This window comes from Vombatus ursinus, unplaced genomic scaffold, assembly GCF_900497805.2.
Source record: "Vombatus ursinus unplaced genomic scaffold, bare-nosed wombat genome assembly UNPS02014810.1, whole genome shotgun sequence".
In the NCBI taxonomy this organism is placed as follows: Eukaryota; Metazoa; Chordata; class Mammalia; order Diprotodontia; family Vombatidae; genus Vombatus; species Vombatus ursinus.
The window spans coordinates 41,672,263-41,699,412 of record NW_020954588.1 but is presented as its reverse complement, the minus strand read 5'-3'; the positions used below and the strand labels follow the sequence as shown (position 1 = coordinate 41,699,412).

Here is a 27,150-nt window from a genome sequence, read left to right as displayed (position 1 = left end):
ACATGCCATTTTCACCAGAATCGCTTTTGCACCTACTTTCTCCTACATCTGCTGTAAAACACTCCCACTCACCTCTGCCTCATCTAATCAATCATTCCAGCATATATTAAAAGTGCCTACTATGTGTCAGGTCTTAGCTGCCTTCAGAGGACAGTTTAGCTGTCATCTCTAACAAGAAGGAGGCCTGTATTTCCATGTGTATTCCTTGCCCTTTCCCTCTCAGCCATTCTTATAACAGAGCACTTTTTAAAAAGAGAAATAAGAAAAAGATTTACCTAACTCACTAGCCCATTGATGTTACATGCAGCACCCCACACTTGAGGACCCTGACCTCTGCAAACGAGCAACAGTGGGAGTCTCCACACGTCTCTTCTTGGGGCCGAGCTCGTGTTCAGTTTGGATTGTTTGGTGGTGGTGGTGGTAGTGCTTCTTTCCATTTGCATTGTTGTATTCCTTGTGTGTATTATTTTCTTGGCTCTCTTTACTTCACTTTGCCATGTCATGTAAAGTTCCGTGCTTCTCTATACTCATGCACGTTTTTTCTTCTAGCACAGTAACGTTCCATCGCATTCATGCTCCACAATTTGTTTAGACATTCCTCCATCAGTGAATGGGCATCTATTTTGTTTTCAGTTCTTTGCTCCCGCAAAGCTCTTCCTATTTGGAAATATATTTGGACTTGTTATATAATCATCCGTGCACATATTGTTCATTCTCAATAGAATGTATGTTCTGTAGGCGCAAGGATGGTTTCATTTTTGTCTACTAGAATGCCTTTAACATGATATTTGCTTTAAGAAACATTTGTTGAATGAACGCCCGAGTGAGGTATTATGGAGGATTCTTTATATTGTAGAATGGGTCTGTTTTATTTAACTTTTACTCTTTCTTTTTTAAAGTGTACATCAACTCAGATAGAGTCTACATATCTACTTGGTGCTTGAAATCCGTCATTAATGACTTTTCCTACCTTCTGTCTATTTTTCACAGAGACTCCTTTTCTTCTCACAATGAAAATATGCGTCAAATGATGAAAAGTTTCGCTCAGCCTTTTGGACAGCTCCTCAGCGTCGCTGGTGGGAGAGGCCGTCGTGAGGATGATGAAGATGATGATAAAGTTTCTTGTTCCGTAGGTTCTTTATTTTAAAGGTTCTTAATAAGAAAATGGTGGGAATTTTCAGAAAGGAATGAAAATATAATGTATTTAATTGCTTTTGGGTCACAACTACCAGCATTGAAGTTGCCATGTTTTCTGGGATGGGATTTAACTCAAGGCATGTCTAAAATTCTGTAATATGATAACCTTTGTATCGTGGTATAATAGGGTTTGCTGATACAAAATTCTCATGGTTATAGGGCTATAGCTCACCCATACAATTTACCAAAAGCTTTTGCTTTCATATTTACTCATATATCATTCATATTAATCAATAAACATTTATCTTCTCACATCATATTTTAAGAAAATAATCAAGAAACATGTTTGTTACATATAATTTTCATCCTTTTCCTTCCTCTCCCATTGTGAAATAGCAGCTGGGGCTGTTAACAAAAGATACTAAGTACAATGCGTTTTTGGTTTTTTTTTTTAATCCTCACCAGAGCAGACACAGATGTGGGCTGTTGACTGCCCACTGGCCCTTGTTGTCTTCTGGGGAGAGCAGAGGAATGAGCTCAGTTACCTCCCTCGTCCCCCTCCAAATGGCCACAGCCAGAGAAAGCAAAGTAAACCTTGAATGGCTATGTTACCTTTCGGTACCTGGGCAGAACCTTCCCCTCCCCATAAGCATCAGTAATTCCAACTTAGGAGAATCTTATACTCTAGATATCAAAGAAATGCCAAAAGATGGGAGAAACAGGAACATCCCTAGAGTTTAGTACCTTTGTTACCATCTGCAACTGGGTAACCTATTTCCGTTTAGTTTGCAGGAATGAGAGTTTAGCAAGTAAATGATGATTGCTGGTAGTGCTGTGACTTGTCCTGAATGCCTAAGCAACTTTTCCAGCTTTAGAGGGGACATTAGGAGTAGAAATGCAAGAAAATTCAGACTCTCTGTTCCTGAAGGCTACCTTTATTTATCTGAAAAAATGCTTATTGATGTTGGAAAAAAATAACTTCATAATGATAAAATTGATGTAGGCTAGAGCCCCTGACTCTCACTCCAGTGGACTGTGGGAACTACAGAGCTTTAAGCATTTGCTTTCAGTACTGCCCTCAACGTGAGCAAAATATTTCACAATTTGTCTACTTCTTAGGTATAGAAACTTGAAAAAGACCCTAAGGATCCTGTTGGGGGTCAACACAAATCCCAGTAGAGGTGGAGGAAAGACCAGCCGTGAATAAAAGCAGAAATCAATTCCTCTGCTCTCCAGCTGTTCACTGAGCATCCTGCAAAGCCTCGTTAGGGTGCATTCTGAGGATTGCCACATTACCAAAGTGACGGAAATTTCTACGGCTAACTTCCATTCTCAGGTTTTCAGTTTTTATGATGAAGTCGGGACTTGCTGCTTATACAGGGTGTTCCAAAAGTCTTGGGCCAGTTTTAGGTTGTTAAAGCTTAATTTAAGTAGCTCTTTAAGCTGTTAAAGCCCAAAACCACTCAGAGACTTTTGGAACGCCTTGTATTCTTATCTTTCTAAATTAAAAACAGCGCATTCTAGTCAACAAGCATGTTCAGGGATTTACTGGAGTGACTCCTTGGAGAGTTTTCCTGGGAGAAGTTTGTGGTTTCACAACTGAAATGTGATCCTCAAATCCATTTCAGACTTTTTGTAGCTTGAAAGTGAGGTTGGGAGAGATGCACGGCCGGGGCGGGGGTCCCCATTTGGAACTGAAATCAAATCTGTGCCATTAAGTGGAAGTTTCACAAATCATGCTGGCAGTTATCACTTGGTATCACTGGCACATGCGACTCGTAAAAGTCCGTGATTTTAGATGCTCTCTTTGTAACTACTGGCAGAAGTAGAACACAAAAGAGAGGTGGAATGCATTTTCTTTTCCCATTAAGGTGGATGCTATTTGCATACGTGTGTGTGATTCAACAGGCATTTATTAAAAGCTTACTATGTGCTGAGCACTGTGCATACAAATACAAAAAAAAGTCCTTACCCTCCAGGAGCTTACATTCTATGGGTGAAGACAGCACTTGAAAGGGGAGTGGGGGCGGGGAGATGTGGCGCTAGGCTTGGGAGCAGGTGAAAGATGCAGGATGGTTGCTCTTGCCCCTTCCCCAAAAATGGCGGTTCCAGGAAGAGCCTACCAGTGGAAGATGGGTCCCTTGGGCAGCTGAGGCATGGCGGCCAGGTCTGGGAAAGTGAAATTACCAAGTGATTTTACAAGACACCTTTTTCGAGCCCTAAACAAAAGTTTAAATTTTGTTCATTACCTTTCATCCGTAATGATTGCAATTGTCCTATAGCATCACCACTTAAACACTCAGGCTCAGAGTTAACCAAGGAGAGAAGCAATTTGTGTTTCAGTTTTAAGATGCCGTGATTTCTTCAGCACAATTCCTCCTTATCACAATTATACTCACCTCTCTATAATGCTTTAGGGTTTGTGAAACCCTTTCCAGGCATTCCTGCTTTTGAGCCTCACATGAACCCTGTGGGAGAGGTACCACAGGTGTTCTTAGCTTTATTTTACAGATGAGGAAACTGAGGCACAGAAAGGTTCATTGACTTCCTCGGAGCCACCTAGCTAGCAAGTGTTGGAGTTGGAGTCGAGGGTCCACACATCCACCACACTGCATCTCACCGCTCCTGCCAGTAAAGCCTTTGCAGTCCCTTCGCTCCTTGGTGGGCTGTCTTCAGGAGATTTTATGACTGAGAAAAGTACACTCACCAGTGGCTGGCCTTGTGGGGATGAGCTCTCCATACCCGACTGGGCGCAGCTGCGTGTCGGGAGGGTGGGAATGGGGCATCATTGAGCCTGTCCTTCAGGCTGAGCCTGCCCTTTGCTGGAGGAGCCTTCAGGGACCCAGGGTCTTTGTACACTGCAGCACGTGCCCATTGCTGGGGCAAGATCGATGCCATTTTGGGAAAAAAAATCCCGCTTGAACTTTGTCCTTTCATTTAGAGGAGAAGTTAGTCTGGGGAGGTGTGGCATATGTCAAAGAAGATGTTGGCACATGATAGGCGCTTAATGAATGGTTATTGATTGGTTGATTGATGTATTCCATTGTTACTTTTCTGATTGTCATTGTTTTTGTTTTTTGTCCTTGTGTCACTAGGACTCTGCATAAAGTAGTGATTTAAACGGTAGTCATTGAGTTAAATTGGCAGGAGGGAGTGGGGGGCCACTGAAACTCAGACAAAAGGAATACCTGACTGCATTTTGGCTGAAAAGTTCCTGTTGCCTCGAGTGGCCAAGATCAGTGCTGATTGTGCTGCGTGCCGTAACTGTGTAGACAAAGAGCAAAGGTCGTGAAATTATCCAAGAAATAAGGGCTCCAGGAAATGATTGAGTTCTCAAGGCCCCTGATTTTACAGATGGGGAAACTGAGGCCAAGAGAGGATGAAGCAAATTGCCTAAAGTCCCAGAGCTAGTTAGTAGGACACCCTGGACTAGAACTGAAGCCTCCTGACTCCTGAGATCTGGTTCTCTTTTCCACAACTGTATTTTATATTATCCCCGGCAGCATCCCCGGTTTCACTGAAGTTACTCTGAATGGTAAACAGTTGACATTGACACCTAATGAATATGCTTCCATAACAGAAAGTATATGATGAAATACAAGAGGTCCCTTGTTCCTTTCAAGTGAATTCATTTGGGGGCAGCTAGGTGGTGCAGTGGATAGAGCGCTGGCCCTCGAATCAGGAGGACCTGAGTTCAAATCTGGCCTCAGACATGTAACATGCACTAGCTGTGTGACCCTGGGCAAGTCACTCAACCCTATTGTCTAGCTGAAAAACAAGCAAAAAAAACAAAACAAAAAATAAATAAAGTAAATTCATTTAAAATGGAGACTACCATGTATTAGTAAATAATGAAGAAAAGGTTCTTTTAGGTCTTTCTCTGAAAAAGGAAACCAAAAATCTGAAAATAAGTTGATTTTATCTTCAGTAAAATTTAGATTATAGTTGCAACTAATTCTTAGGTTGCCCTAATTCTTAAGAACGAAAAAGAATGAATCAGAGTAGTTTTTATGACATTTTTTATGACAAAATTAAATGATAGCATACTATGTTTAGCATCACAGTTATAAAGAGAATCAGTGTTGAAAAATATTGGAGGAGTCCATGAGTTTTCCCAAGGGCTTTTCCAACTAATGTGTTATGGACATAGAAATATAATGGCTCAACATAGGAAGGTAGGCACACAAAATTTCTGCAGAAGGAAAAGAACGGCTAAGACTGGCCCTGGGATGAGGAATGGAGCCTCTGGGAGGCTGGCGTGTGCCATTGGGAAGGAAGGAAGATGTGAATTCTGAAGCAAGCGAAAGTTCCCTATTCTGGGATATCATGAACGGGAATGACTGTTTGTGCTGCATGGTACTTGTGCGATCTCCCAGCAAGCCCCTGGCGCTCCCCGTATCTCCTTGGGGGAGCAAGGGACCAGGTGGTCTCCCTTCGTGCTCTAAATCTATGTTTTTTCTAGTTTAATCTCAATCATGGCTGTCCCAGAATTGTGTGTCTAGTTCCTCCCACCCCCCAAAAAAAGTGGTGCCCCCAGCCTTCACTGGAAGACCCTGAGTGAAGGGAATCCCACCACTACTGCCCCAGGCTCTCCCAACCTCTCTGCCCTTTACCTGTTGCCAGAAAAGGGAGATGGAGGTTTTTACAAACACCTCAGCAGAGAGAGGGGTGCTTTAAATGTACTAGGCCACAGGTCAATCAGATAAGAATGATCATAGGCACTGGTAGAGTTACATTATGGTCAGAGCTCCCAAATTTTTCAGCCATTTCAGCTCTTTGTGTCAATATGTCCTGATGCCTCCCTGTGGGTGAACAACCAGCCCGCGTCAGTGGTAGGACCAGATTTGAACCGAGGACCTTCTTGATGCTGTCTGGGGTTCTTTGAACTACACCCTACTGTCTCTAGTATTGTGTATTTTCTGGTAAACCCAGTGACCCTTGGTGTTCCTTCCTGAGTTGGAAGCAGCAGGATCTGTAGTGGAAAAAAAGTCCTGGACTTGGAACCAGGTGAGACAAGTTTAGATCCTGCTTTTGAATATGAACTTTGTGACTGAGGGTAAATCACTTCACTTCCCTGAAACTGTCTGCTCACCTAGAAAATGAGAACGGTGATACCTACAGCATAGAGTTGTTAGAAGGATTGAGTGAGATTATACTATATTTATACATGTGTGTGTGTGCACACGTGTGTGCGCTTTGTCAAGTGCAAAGTATTATAAACTATCAGTTATTACTGTTATTTTGCTAGTATATAAACAATGTATCATACTAATATATTGTAAAAATAATAACATTCTTGGAAATTATGCTTTTAAAATTGCTCATATCATTTGTATTAATATATTTCATCTGATTCTATACAATTCTGTTTATTTTTGTATTGCTGCTTTGTTAATTTCCTAGTGAATATATTATTCCTGTATTTTCTCAGCCAGGGGAGTATTATCTCTCACCAAATGATAGGAAGATGTGCTGTGCACTTTTTCTGTAGAAATATATTTCCGGTATTTGGAACTTGTAGGAAGTGACTTTGATGTTGTTAAAAGCATCTATTTAAACAGTGTTGGAAGCCTTGGGTTCTAAGGCCGGCACTTTCTCATTTTTGTGACCTTGGACAAGTCCCTCCCCCCCGATGAGCTTCACAACGTCCTCCAGCTCTGAAGCTAGAATCCTGCAAATCCCCGAAGTATTTATCTGTTTTTGCTTTTCTGGCTAGGCAGTGGGGTTAAGTGACTTGCCCAGGGTCACATAGCTAGTAAGTGTCAAGTATCTAAGGCTGGATTTGAAGTCAGGTCCTCCTGACTCCAGGGCTGGTGCTCTATCCACTAGGCCGCCTAGATGCCCCTATATTTATCTGTTTTTAAAGAGTCTTCTGTATAGCGAAAAAAAGGCAAGATGGCATCATGACTAAAGAGCTTGGCCTCAGAGGGGAAGACCTGGGTCCATCTTGCCTCTCACATGTGGGACCCTCGCCCTCGCCCTCACATCTCAGGACAGTGCTGCAGGCAACTTTCTAGAGCACTAAGCTGCAGCAAAAGAGGTAGGTAGAGAGAGTTGTTTCTTTCCATAGTTACTTATATTTTTAATATCATAGGCCCAATTCCCATACCTATATAATTAAAGACTTACATGGAATCTCCTTTCAGTGACCTTTGGAACAACTTTTGGGGCCAAATGGATTTCACCTCTCCCAGAGGACCTATAAATATTTTAGAAACCAAGTATATATTTCATTGCCAGTCTACATTAATTTCTTATTTGACATAAAATGCGTACTTAGGAAGCTATTAGGTACAACCCTAACCTTTTAAATTTTAGTTACCTTGAGAAAAATGACTTTTGTTTTAAATCAGCATTTGTAGCAGACTAGTTGAACTGGTCTCCTGGGTTGAAAGGAAAGAAGATAGCATTTTAATCATTGTACCTTATGTTTTTAATTAACTTTGGTATGAAATATGAAGTTTCATTTTAAAAATCTCTCCCTTAATCCGGTTTTTCATATGTCTTTAATGGCTGCTAGCTCAGTCATGCTCACAGTGATAAATGGTCTTCCTGTTTGTTTGAAGAAAACTATTTTTCTTGCTCTATAACTACTGGTCTGACTGTGACTGTAAACAGATAACAAAACATGAACAAACACTCAATTCTTAAAAATTAAAAGTCTATGTAATTTCTCTAGCTCTAAGCCTTGTGACTATGTGCTTTGCATCCCTCATCTTTGAGGCCTCATCTCGAATCGATGCTATCGGGAGGAGTAATTGGACGTTTCTCTTCCAGGCGAGGAGCCATGCCCTTGCTCCTTTTGGCACCTTTGGTGGTCCTTCTTCTCTTGTGCCTTTTGGCAGTTTTGGTGCAATGGTTTGTATTATGAAATGCAGAGCTTTTGCGGGTGTTTGGTTTTTAATTTTTGTCTTTTAACTAAAGAAGACTGATTTTTTGGTACACGTTTCCATTAACCTCATAATTGCTTGTTGGAAATATATGCATTGATTTAGTCTCAATTTGTATTTAAATTTTAACCAAATAAGATATTTAGCATTTTAGAACATTTCTAGGCAGATTTACCTTATTGTGTCTGTATTGGGTAAGTATCAAAATAAATTTGAATATCCTGAAAAAATTCAGGGATCTGGCTAAAGAAGTTTTTGGGAGGAAGGAAGTGAATGCCCCACCTAATGGTTTAAACTTGCTGTAGATTATCTACATACAGATATGTGTATCTATACATATATATGGATAATTAAGCATGAAGTGAAGTTCTGACTTCTCTCCCTGTGATTTTGTGGGCCATGATTTATTTGTTACTGTAGCCAAATTAAAAAGGAATCTTGTGGTTTCTATTCTGTTCTCATTTGGCTTAAGGTGTGATTATGGGATAGTGTCTCTAGTGGAAAATTGGCTTACGGGGAGGGGGGCAATTTGGGGAACTAGTAATTAAGCAGTGAAGATAACTATTTGAGGTTTAAATTGAGATGCTGTTTGAGATGGCAGGAAAGAAAATAGCCCTGAAAATGCCTCTTGATCCCACCAAGCTGCCTTTGCTCGATGCCTTTCACTGAAATGAGGTTTTATCATTTTTTTTATTTAGTTTGTTCTTTGTCCTAAGTATTTTTTCCTCATAAGCTCTTTAAAGAACATCTGTTGTTAGGTTTGAGATGGGAGCTCAAATTTGATTGAATTCAGTAAATATTTATTGAAATATTGTACAGCATTGTGGTAGGTACCACAGGGGAGAGAGAGAGCTTCAGAGAACAGTTTGGAGGAGGGAATGAGCTGTACACGAAGGGTAATATCTTGGGATGACGTGACTGAGGAAAATCCACAGCAATTGCGAGTTCAGAGGAGGGAGAGATCCCAAGTGTGGAGAAGATTGGAAGAGTTATAGGTGGGAGAGGAAGGACGTGGAGGAAAGCTCAGCTCAGGAAATGACAAAGGGGCAGCTCTGTCTGAAGCGTAGAGAATGTCTAGGAGAACCTTGGGATGAGGTAGGGACCCTATTTGCAAAGAACCTTGAACTGTGTCCTGTGGGTGGAGGAGGTCGCTAGAGGTGTTCAAGGAGGGCAGTGACAAGGTCAGAGGGTTGTGCTTTAGGAGAATCACTTTCCCAGCCCTGTGTAGGATAGAGCCAAGAGAAGAAACACTCACGATTGGGAGACGTTGAGGGGGCAGGGAGGCGGGAATGCCTGTGAAGGGCTGGGTGACCAGTGAGGAGGGGCAACAGAAATAAGACGATGGCTGACTGGGGACAGAAGGAGTTTGAGGTTCCTGGGAGGTGTTCAGTTGATGTTCAGCAGGGAATTAGAACCACGGCATTGGAATTTTGGAGAGAGACTGGAACCGGAGGTAGATTTGGGAGTTGTCAACAAAGAAGAGTGACCAGGAGAGATCTAAGAGCAGAGCTCTGAACGACCGTCCGTGTGGGGGAGGGGAGACCAGGAAGGGCTCATCATTGCTGGGAGTTCACAGGGGCAAAGATTTAGAGTTGAGAGGACTTAAGAGGCTTCCCGGTCATGTTTCCCTCAGAAACCATCAAGTCCAACCTCTTTTAGAGATGAGGAAACTGAGGCACAGAGAAGTTAAACGACACGAACGAGGTCTCACAACGAGCAAGGCAGGATTTGAATTCAGTTCTTCCTGAGTATGATATCTGATACTGGCTTCCAGTACGCTGCACCTATAAAATAATAATGTTGGCTGGAAGACTTTTGGGTTCAGATCCTGGTTTTGCTGCTTACTGCTTGGTGACCATGGGCAAGTTATCTCACCTCTCTGTCTCAGTTAAATCCCTATGTAAAACCGAGAGGATTTTGGACTTTCAGACTGGCATGATTTGATTCTCTGAGCAGAGGCTGTTGGACTTGGCAATAGGACCATTGGTGGCCTTCGAGAGAACGGTTTGAGTTATGCCTGGTGTTGGGAACAGAAGGCACCATATTGCAAGTGGTTCAAAGGGGACGGATGGATAGGTGGCATTAAGGCCAGGAAAGACCTCAACATTGCTCATGGGAAGAAGTGGGCCAGAAGTGAGATTGTGGATACAAGAGTGAGAAACGCGTGCCCAGAGGAGCCAGGCCTGGGGAGAGGGAGGAATGGAGTAAGATCAAGGTACAGCCTCAGGATCGTCCAGGAGAGAGGAGAGTGTGGAGGCCAGCCCCTACCTTCCACCTTCCCCCAGGGGATTGCCTGCTTCCCTCCCACTTCCTCATGCATTCCCATTTCTCCTCCCTCTCTTGTTTCCGAATATTCAGACATAGGACATAACATCACTGCACCTTTTGGAAATAACTTTCAAACATTGAAGAGCAAGAAAACATCACTAACTGTAAAGTTATCATTGGGGCTTTGAAGACTCTGGCAGGGTAGGGAAGTTTGTTCAGACCAGCACCTTCGGCTGTGGACGGAAGGCAGACAAGGCAGGCCAAAAGAAGAGGTCGTGATCAGCAGTGGGGTGGCTGGAGTGAGTCGTCATGCTTACTAAGGCTTCAGGGACAGCTCTTTCTTAAAGGAACCTGGGCTGCTGTGCCAGGCGGGGCCCGGGCCCTTGATGAGCCTGGTCTGAGAGGAGCCAGGAGCAGAGGAGATAGTGAGGCCGCTGTGATGAGGAATTTTGGAAAGCAGTGATTGAGCACGTCAGGGCTTGCAGCATCAATGCAGCCCCTAGACTGTGTCCTGGGGCTGGAGGGAGAGAGGACAGCTAGGTGAGATGACGGAGAATCAGAAGAGGCCATCACAGAGATACCCGATTGTAGGGGAGATCTAAGCAGTGCTGTTGGCAGCTGGGGTAGGTTGTTAGTGAGATACTGAGAGGTTGGGAGGGTGATGTGGCTGAGAAACCCTGCCTGATCCACCCTGCCGCTGAAGAGAGGCACCCAGGAGTTCAGTGTTTCTTTTTTTAAAAAATACGGATTGAGAATCACTTCTCCTCTCATTGGGTATTGAGTTTGCCCTTGTTTTTGGAGACAGTTTTATTCTGATTGTGTAATTCCAAATTTGCCTGCTTGAGCCATGTGCATGTGACTTGATTTGCATAAACCTAATGAATTTTCTTTGACTTGTGTTTTGGGGATGTTGGTTTGTTTCTCCTGTATTACTCTCCTAGTTAATAACTCACTTCCTAATATCCTGCAGAATGCAGATGTCAGCCCTTTTCAGGCAATGGACAGAATGATGTCACATATGCGACACAACATGCAGGATTTACAAAGACGTTTTGTAAGTATTAAAAATTAATTGGTACTTTAAGTTATGATAATGTCTTCAAGGTGGTGGGAACTATGGTGCAGAACATGGCATCCGCTGTCAGACTCCATGGGTGACTGAGTGGCTTCTTTCTTCTCGTTTGTTATAGGCCTTATATTATGGGCAACAAGTGTATTTGGAAATGGAGGGGGGTATAGAAACAATAGTAATCTTTAAAAGGTTCTAAAACGTCTTCAAATAATATGTCATAGAACCCTGTAAAATACAACATAAAAATTAAGTCACTTTACGAAGGAAATGGTTTCTGCCCTCATAAGTTTCACTCTAATGCCAAATTGTGACTGACCTAAAAAGAATGCTGAAGCTTTAATAGATAAAACAGGAATTCTATGAAGGAAGAAAACAATTACCTAAAGCTAACAGTCACACACTTAAAACCAAAGACAAAACTGTTCTAGCCAAAAAGAGGGCTCCACCTCAAGAATTTCATAGTCATCCAGTTTGTTTAGTTTGGGTAAATTTTGTTTGATTAGGCCAACTTGTAAAGGTAAATACTAGATGATTGCTCCTGCTGTCGGGATGAAGTTAACAAGCGTGGTACCCTTAGGGTGATGGGAAGATGTGTCCGATGTGGCCTGTGTCTGATTCACTCCTGGTGAGGGGAGCCTGCCTGACGGAGAGGGGCCATTCTGGCCCAGGGGCCAGAATGGCTGCACCAAGCAGCAGCAGCAGCATGCCCTGGGGCACCCTGATTTCTCACTCACTTTCTGAGGGAAACCACAGAGGCCCATTGCTTCCCCAGGGATCCTGTTCCAGGCTGACTTTGAAGAGCTAGTGGGCCTGGGGGCCAGTCCCCTTAAATGTTCTCACAGGGACTCTCTTCTGTTCCAGAGGCTCCTAGGCATCCTGGGCAAAAGCAAAACCCCTGCAGACTTCTCCTGAATAGAAGAGAAGGTTGAGAGGGACTCAGCTGGGTCCTGGCTTAGCCTGGGAGGACCTGTGGGCTCAGATCAAAGGCTCCACTAGTTTGGCCGTGCTAATTGGCATTTACACTACTCTGGCGAGGTGTTGTTTCTGTCGATTTCTAATGGGGTTAGTGAATGCTTCAGCAAGGGTGGAGAAGAGGCAAGTTAGTTAGTAAGTGCCATTGTTACACCATGAGGAATGTAGAACATCCTAAAACCGATTTGCTGATTAACTTCTTGTCATTTCTTTGATTCTCTCTCATGTTACAGTGATTCAGAGATAAGAAGGGTGTATTTCTGACCCTCATCTTTTTTGTGTTTTTCTCTGTAGAGTGATATGTCAGTCGACCCAGAAGGACACTCCTTTTGTTCTTCTTCCATTATGACCTTCTCCAAAGTAGGTAATGAGCCTCCAAAGGTTTTCCAAGCTTCTTCTCAGACACGAAGAGCTCCTGGGGGGGTGAGTATTTGGAAACAAGTTGTAAAAGCAGGAACAGCTTGCTGCTGTTTTGATGCCTTTTTAAAAATGTTTTCTTATTTAAAAATTAATTCTTTTTAAAAATAAATTTGTATGGCTTTTCCCCCATAATTATTATTTCCTCCAATACCCTCTCCTCCTTGGTTCCCCTCTCAGAGAACCGTCCTTTACCCCAAAGTGTTTGTTTGTTTTAATCAAGCCTGTGTCTGCTGCCATAATTAGGAAAAAAAATGAAGGAGGCCTAGAAAGTTACCTTGTCTAGTGCATTGCCTTAACCACCGCCAGCCGACCTATCCTACCCAGAGCCTTTCCACCTGATAAACAGGCAGCTGTCACGTGACAAAATGCCATGGGAAAACAGTCATTTCCTTCAAGTATTGAATGTTCTGCTCCATGGAAGTGTCTGGGCCCAAAGCTATGGAGAAGAACCATGTCGTGTTTCTGCCTCTCAATTCATTTTCGTAGCTCTGTGCTCTGCCTCTGTTCACATTTGTCTTAGAGCTCTTCTGCCTCCTTAAGACCAGAGCATTGGCTTCATTTGGCAGATGGAAAACCAAACCAGAGAGATTTCTGATTCCTAAACCGAAGTCTTCGGTGAAAATGAGGTCAGGGAACATGGCTGACCAAAGCCCTTCTTTCGCCTCACCTAGGAAGAGGTCACTGAGACTTCACTAGTTTTTCATTAACAGGCTTTAATCGAGAAGGAAAACGATCCTTGAGATCACCCCAAGCAGGCTGCCTGTGGTTCAGAAGCAATCTCTAGACTCCCTTCTCTACCTTCTTTATTGATAGTAGACATTCCTAGATCCCTTTATTTTTGCATAGGGCCTTCCTATCTTTTTTAACTTAATTTTTTGGTTACATTTTAAGTTCCAAACTGTCTCCTTTCCTTCCTCCTGGCCCCGAACTAGGGAAGGCCAGCTTTTGACACAGATTTATAAATATATGTAAAACCATACAAGGCCTACTTCGGTTTAGCAGTTCTTTCCCTGAAGTGGATAGCATCTTCCTTCATAGGTCCTTTATAGTTGATTTGAGTATTTAAAGTCCTCAGAATAACTTGGTTGTTCACAGTTATTCTTCGAACAATATTGCTGTTACTGTTTTCAGTGTTCTCCTAGTTCTGCTCACTTCACTTTTTATTATTTCATGCAGGTCTTTCCATGTTTTTCTAAGATCATTGAGCTCATCATTTCTTACAGCACAGTAGTATTCCATCACAATCATACACCACAACTTGTTCAGTCATTCCCCAGTTGATGGGCATCCTCTCAATTTCCAGTTCTTTGCCATCACAAAGAGACCTGCTATAAACATTCTAGAACATATAAGTTTTTTTTCTCTTTCCTCTGATCGCCTTGGGAAACAGGCCTAATAGTAGTGTTACTGGGTCACAGGGTATACAGTTTTATATCTCTTCGGGTATAATTCCACATTGCTGTGCAGGATGGTTGGATCAGTTCACAGTTTCACCAGCAGTGTATTCGTGTCCCAGTTTTTCCACATCCCCTACAACGTTTGTCCTTTTCCCCTTCTCTCATTTTAGCCAGTCTGATAGGTGTGAGATGATATCTTAAAGTTGTTTCAATTTGCTTTTCTTTAATCAGTAATGATGGAGAGCATTTTTTCATATGACTGTCAGAGTAACTGAAAAGAATTCCACAGGGGTGCCCTGACCTCCTCTGTTCCTGCATCACTAATGTCACCACTGTTCCCGTCCCCTCAGCCCTCCATGTTTAGTTATAGAGAGCCATACTTTGAGGCAGCCCTTGGTAATCCCAGTGTGGTCTCAGGGCGGCGTCATGAAAGCACCCTTGAACTCAGGCATGGAAGGAGGGAAGATCTGGGTTCCAAGCCCACTAGTTTTGTGACCATGAACAAATTCCCTCAGTTTCCTGAGCCTTATCTGTGAAATGGCGAAAATAGTGCCTGTGGTTCCTCCCTCACAGAGTTGTTAGGAAATTCTAGTGAGATAAATGATGTATGTAGAGTCATTTACCAACTTCGGCGTCCTGAGTAAATGGGAGCTGTTACTAGTAGTTACCAGTGCCCCCATGACCCTCATTGGGATCTTGGTCTCCATGTGTTCAGAGAGAGCATCAGAATCGGAGTCAGAGGGCCAGAGCATGAATCCTAGCTCTTGGGCAAGTCCTTTGTCTCTCTGGGTCTCAGTTTCCCTCTCTGGGTTAGGCGGGGCCTCTGAATACCTTCCCATCTCTCCGTAGTCTATGACACACTGATGAGATATCTTTCCTTTCATATGTTTCTTGAAAAGCCTTGCTATGGTACTTCATGGTCAGGGGGAGGGGAAGATTCCCGAATGAGGAAACTCTCTCCACTGATGCCTGTCAGCCACTCTGGAAAGCACAGTCTGAGTGAGCTTCCTGGAGCAATGACAGCTGAAGTGACTTGCTCAGGATCTCGAAAGCAGGACTTAAACCCTGCTCATCCTGTCTTGAGGGTTGGCTCTGCCCGGGACACCAGGACACCACACTAGCAGCAGCTTGAAGGCGGGTTTCTCTGACGCCTGTGACTTTTCTCACATTATGAAGATTTGCCATTTCAAGCCTTTTGTCCACATTATACATATGGACTGAATGACCTGTGACCTGTGTGAACTCTTAGGCAAGCCACTTTAGCCCTGGGCCTCCCCTGACTCACCCCTAAAATAGGGTGTGTGGATTCAGTAAGCCAGAAGGGATGTCAGGGTCTGAAGCTGCGATCCGTGTGAATGGGAGCTTCTCCCCTAGTCTGCTGTCCAGGAGGATGAAGCGGTCATCAGTAAGCTGGGCTTTGACTTGTTATTTTCTCTAATTATTTAGATTAAGGAAACCAGGAAATCAATGAGAGATTCTGACAGTGGGATAGAGAAGATGGCTGTGGGTCATCACATTTATGACCGTGCTCATGTCATCAAAGGGCTAAAAAACAACAAGACTGGTGACCAGGAGTTAAACCAAGAGTTCATCAACATGCGTGAATGTAAGTGAAGCCGGCCTGCAGGGCCTCTGTCTTGCCCCAGCTACGAGCTGGCCTGTACGAGGCACCATATACGTTATGTATCAGTCATTTCTAGATATGCCCCGTGTTAGACAGACGATCCCAGCAGACACACTGTGTCTGTCAGAATATGTGCCGTGCATTTCAACATACATAACTTCTTTTACACTCAGGAAATGGAATCCTTCACATCATCAATAAGGGATTGAACGTTTACATGATGCTTTAAATTTCATAAAGCGTTTTCCGTACAACCACACTATGAGAAGGGGGGAGAAATTATCATTAATTTTTTAAAATTTTATTTATTTTAAACTTAATATAAAATGAGAAAAGGAAAATAAAAACTTTCCATGTACTCAGCAGAACACAAGAGAAGATTCAGTATAAAGGATTACTGTCCATTGTTTTCAAAGCTACCCAGCTTTTCTGTGCTTCCTCCTAGGTTTCCTATTATTCTCTGCTATGTACTTTTTACTTTATTCCCCCCACCCACCCAGAAGGCTACAATCAAATGCAAATATATATGCATGTACATAGATATCTATAAACATAGGCACACATATACATAGATGTAAGACCATAACAATGCATATTTCTATTTATCAGTTCTTTCTCTGAAGGTGGATAGCATTTTCCTTCATAGATCTAAATCTTTCCCTGTTTTTCTAAATCAACCATCCCATCATTTCTTATATCACAGTAGTATTCCATCACAATCATGTACACACAGCTTGTTTAATCATTCCTCAGTGGAAGGGCATCTATCATGTTAACCAGTCTCATAAGATGATATCTCAAAGTTGTTTTAATTTGTATTTCTCTAATCAATAATAATTTAGAACATTTATTCACATGATCATATCTAGTTTTGATTTCTTCATCAAAAAACTGCCTGTTTATATATCATTTGAGAAATGAGACCTAAACAATATTGAATGATATTAGTATATTAGTATTCATTAGAATTATATTAGTATATACACATAGTATAGTTTCTCTATTTTTCTCTTTTAATTAGCTTTAATTTTGAGATCGTGATTACTACCTCTGCATTTTTTACATAATAAATTCTACTCCAGCCTTTATTTTACCTCTCTGTGTAATTCTCATTTTTATTGTTTCCTGAAAGCAACATTGTTGAATTCAAATTTTTAATCCATTCTGCTATTCCATTTCCATTTTATGGGTAAATTCATCCCATTCACATTCTAAGCTATAATTATTTGTTGTGTATTTCTCTCCATCCTATTTTTCCTCACTATTCTTCTCACCCTATTTACCCTATCCCTGCTCGCTCATCTAATTTACTTCTGCCTTCTACCTTGCCCTCCTGTTCCTCAATCTACCCACCTCTCCCCCAGCCCTCTACCTTAATCTTGCCATCTTTCTAAAAGTTTCTCCCTTGTCTCCCCTCTCCCTCCTCATTCTTAATCTATACACCCTTCTAAAAGTCCCTCCCTTATCCTATCCTCTTGCCCTCTTACTTCCTTCTAAATTCAGAAGGCTTTCATGCCTTTCTGGCTGTATATGTTGTTCTCTCTTTGACCCGTCTCTGAGGAGAGTGCGCACGGTTCCAGCACTGCCAGGTCTCCACCTCCACCTGCTTCTTCTGTATCAGTTCGTCCTTTCATGCCTCATTTGTATGAGATGATTACCCCTTTCTATCTATCTTTATGCAGTTTGATTTTTTAGGATCACTCCATCTTACACATCTCAACTCAAGCCTTTGTTTCAAGCGACCCAAATAATGATGACAGTCAAAAGAGTACTGATAACATTTTCACATATAAGAAATAAATAGGGGGCAGCTAGGTGGTGCAGTGGATAGAACACTGGCCCTGGAGTCAAGAGGACCTGAGTTCAAAAATCCAGCCTCAGACGCATTTATAACACGTACTACCTGTGTGACCCTGGGCAAGTCACTTAACCCCATTGCCTAGCCCTGCCCCCCCCAAAAGAAGTAAATAATTTTACCTTACTGAGTCCCATATGATTGGTCTTTAACGTTTACCTTATATTTCTCCTGGACCTTGTATGTCAAATTTTCCGTTAAGTTCTGCTCTTTTTGTCACAGATACCTGAAAGTCTTTCAATTTGTTTCAAATGTCCATTTTTTTTCATTCAGGATGATATACTTACCTTTGCTGGGTAAATTAGCTTTGGTCATAAACCCTGCTCTTTTGCTCTGCGAATATCATGTTCCAAGACCTACAGTCTTTCAACAAAAAAAACAAGATATTGTGTAATCCTGAGTGTATAGCTCCTTGTTATTTAAACTGTCCTTTTCTTGTTGTTTGTGATATTTTCTCCTTAACCTGGGAGCTTTGAAACTTGGCTATGATATTCCTGTAAGTGTTCCTCCTGGAATCTCTTTTAGGTGGTGATTGGTGGATTTTTTTCTTCCATTTCGGCTTCACCTTCTTATTCTAGAATTTCAGAGCAGTTTTCCTCGATGGTTTCTTGTAATACTGTATCCAGATTCTTTTTTTTATCGTAACTTTCAGGTAGTCCAGCTATTCTTATGTTGTCTCACCTCTGTCTGTTCTCCAGATCAGTTTTTCCGATGAGATGTTTCACATTCTCTTCTATTTTTTTCATTCTTTTGATTTTGTTTTGTTATTTCTTGGTGTCTTATAACATCATTTGCTTCCCCTTGCCTAATTCTAGTTTTCAGAGAATAATTTTCTTCCTTAAGTTTTTGATTCTCTTTTTCCAGTTGGTTGACTTTCTTTTCATAATTTTCTTGGATTGCTTTTATTTTTTCCCTAATTTTTCCTCAATCTCTCTTAATTCGTTTTTAAAGTTGTTTTTAAGTTCTTCCAAGAACTCCTTTTGAACTTATGACCCTTTTGATGTTTCTCATTGAAAAAGGGATTGCTTTTTTAGCTCTACTATCTTCCTCTGAATATGAACCCACATCTTCTCTATCCCCATAGTAGCTCTCTATGGTTGGGTTCTTTCTCCTTTGCTTACTCATTTTTATTTTTATTTTGTTCTATTTTATTTTTAGCAGCTATTATTATAATCAAGCTCTAGTACCAAGGTGTGGGGAATGATGCCTCAGGTCCTTCTTACTGTTATTTTCTGAGCTTTATTGGGGGTGGGGTCCAACCTTGGACTCTCCTCTCTACCCCTAGGCAACAGCCAGGGCCCCCAGCCAAGCTGTTCCACAGACTCTTTTGCTTCTTGTGGTCCATCTGGTGGCCGCGAACTTCAACTGTCCTTTCTGCCCCGAAACTGAAACCAGGGACGCTGCTTTGCTGAAAGTGCCCGCAGTCAATGAGGGTCCCCGCCTCTCTGCTACAACCCTCACTGGGCGTGTGCTGTGCAGCCTCAGCCTGGGATGCTATCCAGGACCCTATCCTGGAGGCTGAGGCTGTCCTCAGGGCGTGTTGTTTGTTGATGCCACAGACTCTGGCTGGAGGTGTTTGCGCTTCCCTCAGGCGAGACCTCTGCTCTTGGAGGTCAAGTCTTTCCTGGGGTCCTCTTAGGTTGTCTTAGGAGGAAATCTGCTTTACCCCTACTTGTGTTCATTTCTGCTGCTCTCCAGTCACTTTGAGGTGATGTTCTAGCTTTATTTGTGGAGGAAATCTGGAGAGCCTGAAGTCTTCGGACCTACCTCTGCCATCTTTCCAGAATCCACTCCATCATTAGTTCTTAATGAGAGTGGAAGTGTAATGTTTGGTGGCGTTTCGGGATACTGTGCAAAATGGGTATTTTCCATTTTTAGATTTGTCATATACATTCATTATTAACAGTTCAGTTTCAAGACAGTCAATACTCTGTGCTCTCTCTGTGTAGACTTTGAATCAGAAACAGAATCTTAAGTCGAAGTAGAGATAAATACTGGGGTTCTAGAAAATGAAATTTCTGGTAAGGAGAAGCAATAGAGTATAATGATTTTAATAGTTGAATGACTGTGCCCAGTTACTTCCCTCAGGTAGAAGCCACAACATGGTAGGACATGCCTTTCAGCATTTGGTATCACCTGATGTGAGGTGTAAATAGGCACATTTTCCCAAAACATTTAAGACATAAAAGGGACATTTAAGGAAGGGGGATAAACATCTTAATGAGCGCACAGTGGAAAGAAGGAGCACACCTGAACGCTAAGGCCCCTCCTAGGGAGTGCAGCAGGGAGGGAGAGGTCAAAGCCAGCTCGGGGTCAGTGGTAGGCGTCCCTCCCCCTGGAGGCCTAACGATGTCTCTTGTGTGTCTCCTGAAGCTGATGCCCGTGACTTCAACGATGAATGGCAGAACCAGATTCTCAAGTTCATTCACTCAGGAAAGAGAAACTTGGAAAGCTCCAGATTGATAAATGGTCACTCTGACAGTTCAGTAAACTATGAAGACATTTCTAAAAGGTAACAAACGAAGTCCAACGTGACTGCGCTGTATGTCTCTTTAACATAGACAATGCTTATGCTGTGACAGAGATGTGAGGCTGTTGTGACAGGCTGGCCATACCCATACTAGGCCTGTGTTGGGGGGGGTGTGCGTGTGTATGCTTTGAATAACAATTTGAAGCTTAGAATTAGATGATACTAGCTGTCAATGTGCTTAGCGTAGTGCGTGGCATGTAATAGGTACTTAATAAATGTTTATTGACTGACTGACTGAGTGTCTCAAAGAAGTAAAGAGCATATGCTATTTTGTGCTTCAAGATGTAGACATAAGACAAAGTTGCTGATGAAAAATGCTACACTCGTGTAGTTGCTGAACTCCTGAATATATTTGGATTTGCATCTGCATGTTCTTCTCTCACGGTGTAGGACAGAGGGGGAAAAAAAAGCCCTGTGTGGAGAAGGGATGGGGAGAAGGAAGAGGGGAAGCTAATTATTTGGAATCACTTTGAGGACAAAATGAAAAAGGAGTCATAGGTGTGATGTCCCATTTTATGCTACATTTTGGGTATGTTTTTTTTCCTTTAATTTTTAAACCTATTTTTACCAAGGACTAGACTTTACACTTCGACTTAGTTTTAAAAACAAAAAGAATGGAAAGAGAATGCCTAGTCCTTGTGAATTTACGCTCCAACTCTGGGAAGCTGTACAAGGCCTTACACAGAAATCTGTTTTAGGCTGTAGGAGTTGGGAGGAATGCTGCAGAAGGTGGAAGGCTTCACAGAACCATCATTGGATCAAGCAGAAGGCTACAAAGTAAAGAGCGGCCTTGACTGGCCGAGCGTCCCCTATGCTAGCACCTTTTAAGCAGTTAGTTAAGGACTTAGTTTTCTTCCTAGGAACTGAAGGCAGACCGTCACCAGAAGGCTGGCTCCCAGGTGATGGAGAACCCTTTTTTTTTGGCCATAGCAATTCATGAAGATTCTCCTAAATGGGGGTGGGTGGAGATGAGGTTGGTGGAGAAAGCTGTGCACAGTGAAGTCATCAATCTTTTAAAATAGGGATGTTTTCAGTGGAAACACTTGAGCACATACACCCTGTTGCTAAGTAGCTCAGCTGTGTCCCTCGCCTGCTTTGAAAATCTCATTGACTGAGACGTGGCAATGTAGATTTTTCATGTGAGATTCTTGAACACCAGCAGAAGGTGCTAACTTTTTGGATGAAGTGTAGAGCTGAAATCCTAGTAGTGGTCCTTTGCAAGACAGAAACAAAGAGCAGGGACTGAAAGGTGCTTATAGGCTGGTAAGGTGTCAGTGCACTCTTTTAAAACAGCAACTGCTTCTTCTGATTTAATGTGGAGTGAAATAAACTCGGGTCAGAATCTTCAAAGCTAAATTAAGGCTGTTAAAAGATAACGAATGATGTCATGGTGGATTCTATGACACTTGAGTTGATTTTCTAAAGATAGCACCATTTCAGGGCTATAGTAACACATCTGCTTCTCTGTGTGTGTCTGTATTACCCAGGGAGAGACCTCGCCAAAGATCATCCATTGAAAGCCAGAGAAGACCAAGGGCTTTTGAGGGAAATCTCCGTATAAAGGGATCATCTGTCAAATCCAGCAAAAAATAAATTTCTGTGCATTTGATTTGAGTTTTCATTTTGTTCATTTTAACTGAACAAAGGGGATGGTGCTGTCTAGAACAAGACCAGTCTTGTTCCTCATCATTATCTGCCTTGCTTTATTACCCCCGACCAGGGTTTGGGGGCTCTTGCTCCATGATAGCTACATAAGATAAGTGCCCGGTTTTCACCAATTAAGGGAAATCATTAACACGAAAAGCACTTTTAAGTTTGTTTGCACAAAAGCATGCATCATTTAAAAAACTTTAAAGATAGAAAATGCTAATTTTGCTTTTCTAACTTTCTTATGGCCATGTTAAGCAGGTTTGGCTAATGTGTCTAGTTTTATGATCTACAAATAAAATTTATATGAAAATAAGATCTTTTGAAATAAAAGATTTTTTTCAGTGGCTGTCGGTCCTGGAGTTGTGTTAATAAAGCTTTGGTTGAACACAGGCTAGTGGTATGACTTAGTTAGCCTACCCCAGACCTTAGGACGACTCTTCACTTTCGTTGTGGTCACTTTCTTGGTAGTTCTCGGTCTTGATGTGGTCATAGTCAAGTGGTTTATTTTTCAAGAGAAGTATATCTCTGACTGTGAGTGGGTATGGGTTGTCATATTATGTGGTCTCATTGGTTTATGTCATCAATTCCACGTAGACCTTTTTCTTGTTCTCCTTAAGCTGGTATGTTAGATTGCCCCACAGAGCAAGAGTTTTCCCCTTTCAGATTGTAACCCTTGAGTACGTATTTCTCACTGGATAGACCCCCCCCACACCTTTTTGTAACATATAGAAAGTAAATATGGTTGACATTCTAAAAAACTTGACTAATAAATTGTCTGAAAATCATCAGCTGTGAGATGCATACAGATGCTTGATTATTATACTTTTTTGCCCTCTTTAATTTATACCACATGAAACATAAGTTCTACACTAAAGATTACAGATACAAATCTCTTTTTTTCTTATAAAACTCAAGGATTTCTTTGCCCCCCCTCCCCTGAACATGTTTGTTATTTCTTCAGAAACTCTGGAAATGCTTTTCTATAGAGGGGCAGAAGAAGCATTCAGCCTCATTTACTGCCTTGGAATTAGGGTTAGAAACAGGGGTCATCATCTTGACCTTTATCCTCAAGGTGAATACAGCTGTGCTTCTCGTAGTGACAATGGCAGGGATGGGGGTGGGGAGTGAGACCTGCCCTTTGTATACTGCAGCCATCTGTTTTTAGCTGTCTGTTATGTGGGTCGGCAATCTGGTGGGCATTTCACATTTTTAAATCATCAAGCTACAGATGTATCAAGTTTAATATTTTACATGTTACTTCATTTTACTCCTAAAAACATTTTGCTGTTTGTTAAAGAAAATCGTTAGAATGTCTTCCTCCTGCGACGTTTCTCCTGATTTGGTGTACTGTCTTGGTAACCTAAGTTGTTATACACGTCCAGAGGTGAATTTAACCCATTCTGTTTGGTTGTACTCTTTGTTTCATAGGGCAAAAATGATTTTTCTGCATATGCCACATAATGATAAGTCAGGAAAGGATACTCCTCCATTTCCCGTAGCTGTGAGACTCATTCTGTACTTGTAGATAGCAAACGTTTTCCTGATAATTTGTTCAACTTGCAACCCAAATTTGGATTAGGGGATACTTTTCTTACATGCTCCTTGAACACACACACACACACACACACACACACACAAACACACCAGGAAAGAAGCTTTCCTGGCATTCAGTGCTTGGAATGCAAACACCTTCATTAATGGTCCTGGAGTCCTGCATCTCTTGAAAAACTGACCAGCTTCATTTTGGCCTCAGCATAAAGGATACAGAGAAGAGGATCCCTGTAGCTTTCAGCCAGCCGGCTTTGACTGTTCCCTTCATTTACTTCACATCATTCTATTTGAGCCCCTCAGGAGTTTCTGCCACTCCTTGGAGTGCCAAGGGGGTTGTGGCTGCCTCCTGGCCAAACCCAAGGGGTATTGATGAGTGCAGGATTACGACCTTTCTTGCCAAACAACTTGAACTCGGGCCCACTTGCAGGCTGAGGTTGCCTGCTACCTTGACAGTTTTCCTCTTCCTATTTTAAAAGGAGATACCTTGTCACTAGTTACTCAGGAGTTTTTAAAGGTATCACATGTCATCTCTATACTCTGAACAAAGAGAAGACAATGCTACAAAACCTACCCACCCAGCACCTGTGTCCCTCAGTCAAACATCATTTGTGCAGGTAATCTTTCCCCATAACCAGTCTCAAGGGAAGGGAGCAAGGGGCATTTTTTGGGTGTGTGTGTGTGTGTGTGTGTGTGTGTGTGTGTGTGTGGACTTGAATGAGCTCAATGAAGAAGTATGAGGACTAGTCACAATGAGGGTGACTTCCTTCAAGTAGCCCCAATGTGTGCTAAAATGTTTATTTACATAGTGTTTGTTCGGAGGGCTAGCTTTGGCCTTACCTTTAACATTTCTAACTAAGAGAAATGTTACTTATTTTACCATGGGGGCATCAACCAGGTCCGGTAGGACTTTAATTGTTCTAAAACTATAGATTCACTGTTTCATGAATAATAAAGACCTTTTAGTGATTTCTCTTACTAAAGTTGTACTGTATATTCATAAAAGAAATCCAATTGGGGGGAGAGGGGAGGGTCATGGAAGACCTTATTTCATAGCATTCCAGTTGAGCCTTGGTTAAAGCTAATGATTCCAAGGGGTGGAAATGAGGAAGGGTTATGGAGGGCATCCTGGGTATATAAAGGCACTGCCAACAGCCTCTGTTAAAACTCCCATTACTTGGGGGTAAGGGAGGGATACAACAGAGAAATCTCCCAGGACAATCAGCCTTGCTAAGCCTACCAGGTGATCGTTGTCACGTTTTCGGGGAGGCAGGCTGAGGAGGGGAAATGGATTAAGGTCCCATAAAAGAAGTTCTTTGACCTTGGTTACCGCCCTGAGCAAGCCCCTTGTTCAAGAAGGGCAACATCACAGCCACAAATGAGAAATTTCTTGTGGGAGGAATGAGAGAGATCTTGGTAATTGTTCCATCCTTCCACCCATCAGATTTCCCCTGATGGTAGTAGTAATCATCCAAGACAGCATTTAGAGATGCATAGCTTCCGCTGAACCTGTGTGCTAGAACGATGGGTCTTATCTGACAGGGCAGCCTTTAATGTAGATGAATGTAAAATTAGATCCCTCGCCTGCACTCCTGTGCAGGGCTGGATGGAAAAATGTGTGGGAATAATGAGTTCTGTGCCAACCAAAGTTCAACAAGTTTTAGTAGAAAAAATACCCAACGTGAGTCAACAGGATGACATTTCAGTTCACCTCAACAAGTACTTATTAAGCTCCTACTAAATGCCAAATGCTGTGCTACAAAATCTTTAATGACATTAGTGGAAGTATAGTGCCCATAGAGAGGGCTGTGACAGCCCCAGGATTGTATTCTTCCCTGATCAGTTTGTATGTGGTGTGCTGTGGTCAGGTCTGGCTACTAGACTAGTTAATCTACAAGCAAAGTGCCTGGTCTGTGCTGGGCAATGTGCTAAGAACTGGCTAAACAAAGACAAGAAGTCCACCCTCAAGGAGCTCACAGTTTAATCAGTCAGTAAGACAGCATGTAAATAGGTACAAATGGTATATTTAAAGTAGAAGGGACTCTCAAGTTGGAAGGCATTAGCAGCTGGGGACTGAGAAATCAGCTGGGTCTCAGATTCAGTGTGGACTGAGGAAGGGACCTCCCCTAGGGGTGGTGGGTCAGGGCAAGGAGGGTCCAGAGAGGGGCTGAGGCTGAGTACTGCCCCAGGAGCAGGAGTAAGTATTCCTCTGTGGCTCTGCCTCCAAGAGCAGAGGCAGGGTTTCAGATCCAACCCTGAGCCCTGCCATCTGAAGCCTGCAGCAGAATAAAAGGGCAGGGAGCCTGCAGCATCTCCTAGCTAGCCAGTGGTGGCTGGTGCCAGCAGCCATCTACTGGAACTCCACTGGAGTAAGCTCACAGTTGTGTTGTCTGACACAAACCCTCGTGGGAGCTCAGCCCAGGAAGGCAGTGAGGACACTTGGCCCTGGCACAGTGAAAGCTTGTGGATTCCTAATCTGAACTGTCCCCTGAGATCCTTGAACATAGTACTCAACACAAGGAGAAAACGCCAGGGTGAACCAAAAGAACAAAGGACTGAGCACATCCCAGACATTCTCTCCATAAGTGCTCAGAAGGGGCAGCTAGGTGGGGCAGTGGATAGAGCACCGGCCCTGAAGTCAGGAGGACCTGAGTTCAAATCCCATCTCAGACCAAACACTTGACACTTATTAGCTATGTGACCCTGGGCAAGTCACTTAACCCCAATTGCCTTAAAAACAAAACAAAACAAAAAACACGTAATGCTCAGCACCTGGCTCTATCACAAATAACAAATTTAGGAAGTTAATTGAAAAAATGAGTAAAAAAACCAAAATGGCAAAGACACAAAACCAGAAGAAAAGGGGGGTTCTAAATCCAAGTCAATCCAATAAACATTCATTAAGCACCTGCAAGGTGCCAAACACTGTGTTAAGTGCTGGGAATACAATTAATAAAAAGGACAGTCCCTGCCCTCAGTGAGCTTACAGTTTAAAGGGGGAAGACACATAAAAGAAGGCAGGAAAGCTGGAGGGGGTTACAGGACATTAGGGGGGACCCAGCAAGGGGGCATCCTGTTCCATGGAATTGAAACCGGGCAGGGCAGCAGAAAGAAAATTGCCCCACTGTCTTAGAACCAGAGGGCAAATTAAAACTAGAAAGAATATACTGGTCATCTCTTAAAAGAAATCCCCAAAAGAAAACTCCCAGTAACATCTAAGCCAAAATCTAGAGCTTCCAGGTCAAGAAAAATGCTGCAAGCAGACAGTAAGAAAGGATTCAAGTACCAAGGAATCACAGTCAGCTGCAGATCACAGAGCTTACCAAGGAAAACGGAGGACAGTCAATCCTCAACATTCCCAAGTGGAAGTTTCTGAGCATCAAGCAGTCCTATGATTTTGTTAGTAACCTCATTTTCACTTTTGTGTTGGCAACCATGCACATCTTCAGCTATTCGCAGTAGAGGAGAGGCGTGGTGTGGGCAGGCTTGTGAAGCTGTCGGTAACCTACTGGTGCTTCATGGCTCTAGTTCGTCTTCGTGTTGTAAAGAGCTCCTCATGCATTTGTTGCATATTTTCATTGTTTGCCTTTAAAACTCAAGTTCTGTGTTGTAATTGTGCCCCCAAAGCATAGTACAAATCCTTGGGGCTCTAAGTCCAAGTGTGCAAAGTCAGTGATGGGACTTGGTGAGAAAACAAAGGTGTTAGATAAACTTCCTGCTGTAATGTCTGCATCCACTGTGGGCTGTAAGCTTGGTAGTAACCAACTGACTACTTGGTGTGGCCGCA

General features: G+C 42.6%; 1 protein-coding gene across 2 annotated transcripts in view; it reads left to right on the top strand.

Moving 5' to 3' along the window:
* MLF1 (myeloid leukemia factor 1) overlaps window positions 1-21,774 on the top strand; it is a 51,622-nt gene extending 29,848 nt beyond the window's left edge. The window contains exons 2-8 of one of the 2 annotated variants that reach the window (XM_027875959.1): window positions 991-1,129; window positions 7,915-7,995; window positions 11,266-11,349; window positions 12,634-12,762; window positions 15,603-15,762; window positions 20,009-20,147; window positions 21,653-21,774. In XM_027875959.1, coding sequence (XP_027731760.1) covers window positions 991-1,129; window positions 7,915-7,995; window positions 11,266-11,349; window positions 12,634-12,762; window positions 15,603-15,762; window positions 20,009-20,147; window positions 21,653-21,758 — 838 coding nt within the window. In that variant the 3' untranslated portion in view covers window positions 21,759-21,774. The remainder of the gene's footprint in view (window positions 1-990; window positions 1,130-7,914; window positions 7,996-11,265; window positions 11,350-12,633; window positions 12,763-15,602; window positions 15,763-20,008; window positions 20,148-21,652) is intronic. The other variant, XM_027875960.1, reaches the window with a different exon arrangement.
* Window positions 21,775-27,150: the final 5,376 nt, after the last annotated feature.